This window comes from Enhydra lutris, unplaced genomic scaffold (assembly GCF_002288905.1).
Source record: "Enhydra lutris kenyoni isolate GAN:26980312 unplaced genomic scaffold, ASM228890v2 scaffoldscaffold72, whole genome shotgun sequence".
In the NCBI taxonomy this organism is placed as follows: domain Eukaryota; kingdom Metazoa; phylum Chordata; class Mammalia; order Carnivora; family Mustelidae; genus Enhydra; species Enhydra lutris.
In genome coordinates, this window is record NW_019154156.1 from 6,004,491 (window position 1) to 6,015,934 (window position 11,444).

General features: G+C 37.4%; 1 protein-coding gene across 6 annotated transcripts in view; it reads left to right on the forward strand.

Annotated features, from left to right (window-relative positions):
* LOC111159953 (coiled-coil domain containing 91) overlaps positions 1-3,090 on the forward strand; it is a 267,794-nt gene extending 264,704 nt beyond the window's left edge. For 5 of the 6 annotated variants that reach the window (XM_022522673.1, XM_022522672.1, XM_022522670.1 and 2 more), the window contains one exon: positions 1,985-3,082. In XM_022522673.1, the coding sequence (XP_022378381.1) occupies positions 1,985-2,095 (111 nt within the window). In that variant the 3' untranslated portion in view covers positions 2,096-3,082. Of the gene's footprint in view, positions 1-1,984 lie in introns of all 6 variants that reach the window. The other variant, XM_022522669.1, reaches the window with a different exon arrangement.
* Positions 3,091-11,444: the final 8,354 nt, after the last annotated feature.

Here is an 11,444-nt window from a genome sequence, read left to right on the forward strand (position 1 = left end):
TATCCCAAACTGTTAGAATTAAAAGGAGTCTTACTGGTGTTCAGTGTTTTACATGAGCATTTTGCTAAATGCATTTTTTACTAACTAATTTTTAGGATATTTCAACATTTTAACATTCCAGTTTTTCAGTCATTTTGGATATCAGTGGTTTATAGAGGTGGAATTTAACAGAATTCTTGTTTGTATTTTTTTTTATGTTGGGGAAAGCTATGGGAAGATTATGTCAGCTTTTATATAAGTCTGACAAGTATATACTGTGAGAAGGAATTTTCTTGCCTTTTTTTTTTTTTTTTTTAGTTATTTCATTGTTCTGTAGCCTGTAGGCAATGTGTTGTCATTGGTTATTTTTACACCATGGGCAAGTTGATTTTTTATTGTGTTTTATTTATTGTTTTTTATTTCAATTCCAGTATAGTTAATATACAGTGTTCTGTTAGTTTCAGGTGTACAATACAGTGATTCACCGATTCTATACATTACTCAATGCTCATCACAGGAGGAGCACCCTTTAATCCCCATCACCTATTTCACCCATCCCCCAGTCTGCCTCCCCTCTGGTAACCATCAGTTTGTTCCCTATGGTTAAGAGTCTGTTTCTTGGTTTGTCCCTCTCCCTCTCTCTCATTTTTTTCCCCTTTGCTCACTTGTTTTGTTTCTTAAATTCCATATATGTGTGAAATCACATGGTGTCTGTCTTTCTCTGACTTAGTTCACCTAACATTATACTCCCTAGCTCCATGTGTGTCATTGCAAATGGCAAGATTTCAATCTTCTTTATGGCTGAATAATAGTCCGTTATTATATATATTATTCCATTATGTATATAAAATATACACACACCACATGTTTATCCATTCATCAATCAATGGCCACTTGGGCTGCTTCCTTTATTTGGCTATTATAAATAATGCTGCAATAAACATACAGGCACATGTATCCCTTCGAATTAGTGTTTTTGTGTTCTTTAGGTACATATTCAGTAGTGCAATTGCTGGATCATGCATTAGTTTTATTTTTAACTTTTTGAAGAACCTCCATACTGTTTTCCATACATTTCCAAACATCTCCTACCAATTGCATTCCTACCAGTAGTGCATGAGGGTTCCCTTTTCTCCACATCCTCACCGTCCCTTGTTTTTTTTTATATTGTTGATTTTAGCCATTCTGACTGGTGTCAGGTGATATCTCCTTGTGGTTTTGATATGCATTTCCCTGATAATGAGTGGTGTTGAGCATCTTTTCATGTGTCTGTTGGATCATGGGCAAATATTTTAGGGCAGAAGGGGAGCTAGAAACTTATCTTGATGTATTCAATAATCCTTACCATCCAGAAAGTTCTTTATTATATGACTTTTATTATTAATCTTTTGCTCACTATATTAATTTGTTATTGATACATTAAAACAGTCTCTTAACTCAGCAGGAAGACCAGGTCAAATAAGTTTCAACAGTATCAAGTATTTCTTAAAATACACCTGTCCCAAGAACTTTCTCTAACTTCAACTTCAGGACATGATCTCTTCACTTTTTCTTAATTCTGCTAAAGTATATGCATGATGTAATTATGCTGTATTTTTATACTGGGTATTTCTTTTGTTTTTCACATCTGTAATATTTATATGTTCTTTGTGGCTATTTAGTCTGTATATTCATTAAGAACTGACATCTTTATATTTTTGCTTTCTGAAATCACTGTGACTGAATTTAGGCTATTTTCCAATAACTGAATACCAATATCAATTTTTAAAATTGTAATGAGCATCATCTCACTTTAGCTGTTACAGGGCAGAATTAGTGACTCCATTGTCTCTGAATGTAAGGCACTATTTGATTTTCTACATCATTATTTAAAGTTTTCTCTAGTGGGCTTCAGTGGTATAATATTCCTTATCTGTCAACTAAGTGTATTTTTTTTTCTCTTTCTCTCTCTCTTTAAAAACAAACAAACAAACAAAAAACAAACAAACAAACAAAAAACCAACAGCTTGATCAAGTCATCCGCCAAAGAAGCCTGTCCAGTTTGGAACTGTTCCTCTCTTGTGCTCAGAAACAGTTAAGTGCGTTAATAGCTACAGAACCAGTTGACATTGAATAAAGAGAACATGACAAGCTAACCCACATTGGCAGTGGATAAATCATTGGACCTCCAAAATACATGCTGTGAAGTATAAAGATGCTTTTGTTTTCCTTCCAGACCTTGGGGAATTGATTTCCACTTCAAGGGTAAACCAAACCAATATTTAGAAGAACTATCACGAGATCTAACTTATTTTCTTTTGTTTTCTCCTTTACATTTACTGTCATTTTCTTAGGAGTAGTAGTTGTCATAGTGCAGCAATGGAAAGTATGATGTGACCTAAAAGCTGTTGAAAATTGCCATGTTACCAAAAGCTAATTAAACTTAATAACCTCCGGTGGCCTATTATATTGTATTTGGCAAAAAATAGCAACTATCTTTACTTAATGCTTCACAGTGACCCTTGATAAGATTCTAGAATGTAATCATACATTTATTTGATTTTGAGGATAGAAACAGCATGGACTTCAGCATCATTTACTTATCTATTTACTTCTATGTAAAACACTGATATGACAAAGAGTCATTCTGATATTACCAGATCCCTTTTCTGTAGTGGGATCTATGTGTTTTCACTGGTAGCAATTAAAAATACTGAACATTATTATATTAATTCAGTTTGATCTGATGTACTGCCTAAAGGGGTACGTGTGTGATGTATGCTTATTTTCTGTTTCTGTTCTTCAAAGCCACTATAAATCAGTGAAATCATTTTTCTTATTAATCATTATCGTGAACTTAATCTCCAGAACTATAATAGAACTTAGCCATTTATAGGAATTCAGGTTCAAATATAAAAGATATAAAATCCTTTCCCAGTACTTCAGAATGTACTTAAATCATGAGTAATGTACTTTAATGAGAAATCATGAGTTTTTTTAACATCAAAACTAAAATGCTGTCATTAAAATGTATGCAAACATTTTATTTTGTTTTCTGAAATGCTTCTATTTCCATGGGCTTTGTACTTTTCTGAGATTTCTCAATGTAATAAAAAGAACTCCAAAAACGTATTTGGTTTAGTTTTATTTTTTTAATCTTTTTTAAAAATTAATTAGTTCTTTTTTAAAAATCTTTTTTACTCAAACTTCTATATCCATGGATGATGATGTTTTTAAAATAGACCTCCTCGGATGTGAGGGCTATCTGGCTGCAACATCTATCACTCCATTGATCATCAGGGTTGATTCTGCTGATCTGGCTGGCTAGGCCAGTATCCCCTTCCTCCCTCACTGCTCCATGTGTATCCCTCCGGAAGCTGTGCTCTCAGTCGAAGAGGACAACCTTCCCCAGTAGAGGAGAGGACCGAGAGGACCGTTCTTCGGTCAAGGGTATAGGAGTAGCTGTGCTCCCCTGCTAGAACCTCCCTCCAAACAAGCTCTCAAGGTCCATTTGTAAGAGAATGTAGGGTAGTCAAGCTTCCAAGACTCCAGACACATCCAAATGAGGCACTGCACATGGCAGTCTGCCTTTCTTAAAAAATAAAAATAAAAATAAAATAGACCTCCTCCTAACCATTTAAAATAATGTTTACCAACAATCTTTAAATGTTGATAACTAATTAGTTTTCTATTGTAAATTTAAAAAAAAAATTAAAGCAAGCGGGCCACTCACTTGAAATGCAGCCTAGAAAATAGAGGGAGGAGGGCTTTTAATTCAGGAATAAGCCAATAACACAATGTTAGAGTCCCATTTAAAATCATTTGACTCTCTGTCCTCAAATTTAAAATGATAAGATATTTTGCAAGTCACTAAAACATGAATTAGATGAAAATGAAGCATCAAAGTTCACTGAAACTAAGATCCAGAGACACTAAGATCCAGAGATAGTAGAAATGTCAAGAAAATGAAATAGTCTATACCGTTTTTTCACCCCCTACCACCACAGATTGCCTTTTTCTGTTCTACTTAGAGTTACAGCCTTGCTGTTAACTTAGACTAATTGTTGTTTGAAGTAATTTGAAACAAATTGATACTGATCAGTCTAGGAGCATTTGCAGAACACCCAGCAAGCACAACTAGAAATTCTTGGATTGCTGTATGGTGCTTCTTTCCCAGAGAGCTGTCCTTAAAGGGAACTAAACATGATCATCTGGACAAAGAAATGATTATTTGAATACATTAATCCTTCCAGGCTTATTATCTGTTCAGTGATGTTCAAGTTCTAGATCTCATTGAGAACTATTCTTTTTTTGCTCTGGTTATCAAAAGGACATAGACCATCTCAGGTCATAGCCACTGAGAAAATTAAATGCTTAAATATTGTGCCATGACTAAAGGGGAGAGTCTTCCCCTGAATGTGAACCCAGAGTCTCAAAGAAAAGTAGTCATATGTTTTGTGTCTAAAACTTTCTTTGCCTATTGTATGATTTTCTTAACTCTTTTTATATAGCATTTTCTACTTTTATATTTAGGTGAGTAAGGCACCATCTGAAAGGCTGAGAGTAAGACAGCAGTTCGATTTTTGGAATGATAAAGCCATTTTCAAACTGTGACCCCATTTTTAATAGCATGCTTGAGGGTTCATTAATAGAAAAGTTCTCCCTCCCCCCAGATGAGTATCTTCTTTTTGTGCCAGGTATTTTCACACGTTATCCCCGTGACCTATATAAGGTTACAATATCTAGTGAAGGAGATGATATATCCACATTTATTAGTGGAAAGGTGTTTACTTGCCGAAAATGACCAGGTGGTGTTGGGATTCAACCCAGAGTTTACGACATGCAGTTTTAGTCTTTCTAGTCTACTGGAGATACCTAATACTGTCTCCATGGAAAGATATCTGGAACTCTCTAGTTCATGTACTCTCCTCACTTTATTTTAATCTTAAGAAGAAGACTACCCCCTCTTACAAACCTAGTTGGAGCTCAGGGCCTGCCACATTCTAACTGGAATGTCGGACAAGTTGCCTAACCAATTTGAGTCTCAGTTTTCTCTTTGTGAGGTGGAAATAGTGGTTACTGTAGGCTTTTAGTGAAAATCGAATTAAGCTTTTAAAATGCTCCATAGAGTAGACCTTGCTAGTATGGCCACCAGTTCACAATTATTCTCCTTTCTCTGGGAACTGTCCACAAAATACAGGTGTGGTTGCCCAAAAACAAGTGGTTAAAACAGTATTATCCAGTCCCTCGGACCTTGGCTGATCCACAAGTGAAGACCGGACCCCATGGGGCCTCCTGTGAAGAATCATTCAGTGAGACCCTTCAACTGCTTTACCCTAGGGAGACAGACCCACAGGAACTTCTGAGGTCAGAAGTCCCGTGATCCCTGCTGTGCCTGAGTCCTGGATTTGATGAGATACCCAAATATTCTTCCAGTATGCCAACACCACTTAATTTTTTCCCCTAGGCGAGCCAGAGCCAGTTTCTATTCCGTGCAACCAAAAGAATATTAATCGAGGCAATCCGACCCAGAGCCCAGTGCACAATCCCTGGACACTCGACACTTGTAAATTCTTCATTTCCTCCACCATACTAATCCGCATCCAAAATGGGAACACTCTTTGATTTATTTTAAGGAATGTTAAAAATATAACTGAACCAAAGCCCCTATTGTCTAACAAAGCCAAGTAAATCACAGATACCTAAAACTATGAACAAACAGTGCCCTATTTAGAAGTTCTCTGTCACTCAGAATCTGGAGTAGAGGTTTAAACTCAGCCCTGCTAAATGCTGATTCATGTTCCAATTCAGCGGAGCCTTGCTCAGTGATTGCTTTGAAATCAAAACCAGAACAATGTCCCTATGATTGGTGTTATTCTGCACTGAGTCAAGTATCTATAATTATAACTTTTTTTTTTTAATCTGGCAGTTAAACTGAACAGAATCAGGAAATGATGTGTACACTTTAAAGAACAATAAAAGCCAAAGAATTCTCTAGTCACTAATTTAAAAATACAGCTTTTGCATATTAAATCCTAAACAAGAAAAAAAAAAAAAGCCATAGGTTAAAAACCTGGAAAACATTTCTAAAACTCCAAAGAGAAGAAGGAGAGTCGGATCAAAGCACTCAGCTCCTAGTCTTCTGTTTACATACCGGCAAACAGCTCTACTGTGGCTCCAGAGACTCTACTAACAAGAAGCAGAGAGCCAGCGTGTTCTTAGTCCATGGGCCACTTACTTGGAGGTCACCACTAGCACCCGATGAAGTGGGCAGAAACTGTACAAGACCTCCCAGCTGTGACTGCCAGAATCGTCTTAAGCCAGACAAAACTGCAACTGTTCCCTTTATTTAATTGAAAAATAAGCACATCCTGTACCTAATCTGCCACAATGTAGGAGCTGCTTGGGCATCAATCATTGCTATATAAACAGAAGGAAAAGCCCTAGTAAGATGTTCTTTGCTGTCCTCCAGATTCTGTTTCCTTTTTCTCAGAAGCTTCCATTCTCCACATGTTGATTCCCTTTAAATTTTACCTCTCCCCACCCTGCATGTTACATACTGGGTTTTCCCTATGGAGTACTTATAGAAGCAAATAATAGTTTTATGTTAATTGTTTTTATTTCATTTTTTTATTTAAAATTTTTTTGTTTTTATTATTTTATTTTTTAAATTTTTGTAATTGTAATTTTTAATTAATAACGCATTTCTTATTTTTGTATACGACCCCTCCTCTTAAAGGGAGAACCCGCATCTGTTTTGTCTATCGTGTCTTGAGGGCATTCCCTGGTGCCTAGCCTGTGGTGTGGACTTCCTATATAATTGTGAGTTCATAAATGATTAAATCAATCAAGCAATCGATCATTACACCTATAATATAATAAATCTCAGTCAAGCAATCAATCACTGTACTTGTAGTATAATAAGTTGACTAATTCCGAGCTGGTAGATTCTGACGACTAATTTAAAGGATTAGGCAAAATTTGCTGTATTTCTAAATGAGGGTTCTGTAGGAGAGTTAGCCTCTCATGTACAGTAACTAGCCTTCTAGGACTCAACAAAACTTCTCAATACTCTAAAATGAATTCTGCGCTTCCAAACGCTACTGGAATGACTAAATCTCTCTATCATAGCAACTCGAACAGCACTCAATCAGTAGAAATGTGCTACCCAAATTTAGAAGATCTTCTAAGAGTGTGAGTTGGGAGGCCCATCTGAAAAATGATGTGTGAAATAATTTCTTATGGTCGTAAGGGGTTCCTGGCCTTAAGACTAAGAAAAAGCCTTCATTGAGGGGGCTGTAGGGTAAGTATGAGACTCACTGGTCCCAGTCCATGAAGTTTCAGTTACAAAAAGAAAGCAAGAAGAAAGTTGGGAGAAGGGATTGTCCACGCAGGGTTCTGTGATGGAGAGTAAAAGACTCCAAGGGACCAGCTGGGGATGTGGTTGAGAGGAGAAGGGAGGGGTTTGGGAGCAGGTCAGGTTGGGAATGTCCAGAGCAATGTGGTATCAGAGTCCTTCTGATCACAGAAGCCAAGAAACATCTGATAGGCTTTTAAAATCTACCTCAGACTCCCAGTTGTGATACAAACTGGTCTTGCATTTTTGAGAAATACACAGAAATCAAGAAACAAACTCGTTCAAAAGGTAGGAAAACTTGACTCAGTCCTGGCAAACATTCAGTTCTCAGAAGTCTGGGAGCTGATTTAAAAAGAAAACTCTGAAGCCACAGAATGTACAAATCACCAACTTCAACACGGCTCAGATGCTGAGACAGATTATAGAAAATTCCTTGTGGCAAGATCTATAAGTAATGCATTTTGAGCGTTTGCTCCTGAGTGTCGGTACTGTTCCGTAAAACGTTAGTAACTGCCGGACACTGTGGAAGGCATTACCTTCTTAGAAACATTTTTCCCTGTGTTCTGTTTTTATCTTTCTTTTTGCCTGCTTTCCACAACGGCCCCAAGTGTAAATGTTTAATTTAAACTATAAACATGTTAGACAATGATTCAATTAGTAAAATTGTACTTATTGTTTCAGTGAGCTAGTCTTTAGCGTTCCTTCTATGTTATAACTTTACAGGCAAACCAATATTTTTTATGTTTGTGAGCTCTTAGATCACTAAAGTTAAACAACACATCTTTTATTTCCTCTTACACATTTCTCTTTTTGTCTCAGAAAGCAGGGAAAAAAGACCTTTCACCCTTCATTATCAAAAACTGTCAAGTCCGCAGCTGTTCCCTAAAATGAAGTAAACTAGGTAGAAATACCACATCAGACTTTTGGGGAAACTCTGGTCTATTGTTTCTAAGCAATCCAGATAAATAGCAAGCTGGCTGCCGTTGTCGAAGAGTAAGATTTGTTCCCTTTTATGTAAACGAAATTTTTCCAGACTGTCACAGTAATCTACCTAATACAACTCTTTCTTATGCTGGCAGTTCCTCACTTGAAGGAATCTCGTGTTCAGAGAAGGGTTTTCTCCCTATTCCTTATAATTTGTGATGCATACTCTCTATTACACACATAAAGTACTCTACCAGGCCGGCTGAAAAATTCGATATAACCCATAATGGAGTGTTCGAAAGACCTCAACCTTAAATGTAAGAGGGCCGGTGCCCTCCTTGTTTTAGTCTCTCTTTGTGCATGATCTCATCTGATCCCATGACTTTATATACTGTCTGAATGCTAAAGACCACTGAATTGGTGCCTGCCGCCCTGTTCTCTGAAGCTCAGAGCCCTGTATTTAGCTCCCTACTTAATATTTCCACTTGGATGTGGTACTTCACTTAGTAAAACCAATGCTCATCATCTCTAGCCACCCCCTGCCACCCAGAAAGTCTTTTCTCTGTCTTTGATAATATTTACCATTCAGTGAATGTCAGTTATCTCCTCCATTTCTCTTTTTTTTTCTCCTCACTCCCTACTTCAAAGTCAGTCCCGAAGGTTTCTCCTGAGTCTCATCTACTTTTTTCCATTCATTTCATGACTACCTTCCCGACCAAAGCCTTTATCATCTCTTGCCTAGACTTTTGAAATAGTCTCCCCAGTGAGCCCTTGCTTCTTCCATTCTTGCTCCCAAATAATCACTTCTCCACAATATAGCTCATGATCTCCTGAGACCTAAATTTATTGAACCAACTAATGTCTCTCTGGGAAAATGCATTCATAGTTTCACTTTGGAGGCTAAGAACATAAACAATGTGTAGGAATAGAAACAAGTAACCAGTTGTGGTTTCTGTCATTGGGGCAGGGATCCTAACAGGATGAGGTACAGATGATAAAAACAAGACTCGGTTGAAGACAAGGAGAAAGTTGGTAAATGAATGGCTGTGGGTACATCTGTAACCTGGGAGCCAACCGGTTCCTTTTTCACCTTCTTTTATTGGGCTTCAACTTTGACCGGCCTGCTTCTCTTTACTCTTATTACTTTGCCAAGCAGAGTGTCTCTTCTTGAAGGTTTACTGTGGAACATAATTCAACATTATAAATAGCCACAGTTTCTTATATAATCCTCTCCAGATTGGTTGGGAATTTTATTCATGATGGTGGGAAAAGTGGAAGTAGAAAAGATACCCCTTTTCTCTAGCCCTTGAGGTAATCATACATCTTATCATCAAGAATTGTGTATGCTGGGGCGCCTGGGTGGCTCAGTGGGTTAAGCTGCTGCCTTCGGCTCAGGTCATGATCTCAGGGTCCTGGGATCGAGTCCCGCATCGGGCTTTCTGCTCAGCAAGAAGCCTGCTTCCCTCTCTCTCTCTGCCTGCCTCTCCATCTACTTGTGATCTCTCTCTGTCAAATAAATAAATAAAATCTTAAAAAAAAAAAAAAGAATTGTGTATGCTACAAAAGAACATGCAGCTTCAGGTGATTGTGTGCTTTTTCTTACTGAGTTAAGTTGTAAAGTAAATAGGATGTAGGTTCAGGGTGATGAAGGAATAGCCGTGGCTTGGGGCGCAAAGGACCGACATTTTCTCAGCCTTGATGAGTCTCCTAAGGAGGAGAGACGGGCTTCTCAGCCCTCATGAAAAGTGTATTTTCTCTTTTTGCTCTTTGCCTGGTGGCCCCACCCTCCTGCCATTATGATACATACTGATAAATAACAAGGAAGGAAGCATAAATAAGATGGGACTGGTATCGTCATGAGGGAAGGGAAATGGTGAAATCCAAGAAATTCCAAACCAGAGCAGTAGAAAAGAGCCATCTCGTTCGTTGCCTTACTGCCTGGCTTGGGTACCCATTTCAGCCTGTCCTTTGCTGAATAGCTATTCTAATTAGCATAATTCAAACAACTAATAGGAATACTTGAGAGATGGAATGTGTTGGTTAACCTGGCCAATCAGGTTGGCTTTAGCAAGCTGAGATCACTCTCAGGCAGCCATGCTTCATTCCTTCATGAAACTGAGAACATGGGACTACACGTTTGGAGAGATTCCATTCCCATGAAGAAGTCAAAACAAAGGTGGGAGTAAATGCACAAGATGCTTCCTACGTTTTGTTCTCTAAGTATTTTTACAAACTTCTTAAAGAATAAGAGGAAGACTGTATCTTGGTATGCCCAATGAGAAAGAAAAATTATAATTGGATACCTTTACTGTCAATCTTTTAGCAATGCTTCCTGACAGAAGGTATGGAGATGATGGAAACTGTATATTATACGTGAATTGTGTAATATGGTAGCTACTAGCTGTCTGTGACTCTTGAACTCTTGAAATGTAGCTACTGTGCCTGAGACTAAATTATTTTATTTTAATTAATTTTAATTTAAATGTGTATAGCCACCTGTGACTAGTAACTACCCTATTGGAGAGAGTGAATCTAGAAATTCCCTTGCCAGGGAAGAAGCAATGACCAGGTTATTTCCCCTGATCTTTAACATAGTCAGATTTGTTTCCCTCTACCTTTTTTAAGATTGGGAGTATGCATGTCACCAGTACAAGGGCACGTGAAACACTCTTAAGGAAGGGTATGTCATTAGTGAAAGACTAGGATTCTATGCTGTTAATAGGTTATTTAATTTTATCATGAGTAAAGGGTAAAAGGAACCTTATTGAGTAACCCTTCTGACCAATGTATGACTCTTGGAAAAGAAGGAACATTTCTAGGTTAGTGCCTGCAAGTAGAAGGGATTTCTCTGATCTTTGGCCCAGATTATCCTCAAAATCAGAAACTCATCTTCTGAATTTGAGGAACTGCTATAGAATCAGTCTTGGTTTGCTTTGAGGGTGATAAGGATCAAAATGACTTTCATTTTAAAAACTAAGCACTTCGAACAACCTCATTATTCACTTAATTTAGAATAATTCGAATTAGTCATTATTCAGAAATTGAATAATATGGATTCAGGCTTCCAAAATGGATTTTTTTTTTCAAAATGGATTTTTGATTCATGAGAAAGAATGTCTCAGTTATGAGTTCTCAAAAATATTTTATTTACACCCTTTTTCCAATCATTGAGTTTGTTGAGAGGTAGCTTTGCACTTAAAAATAA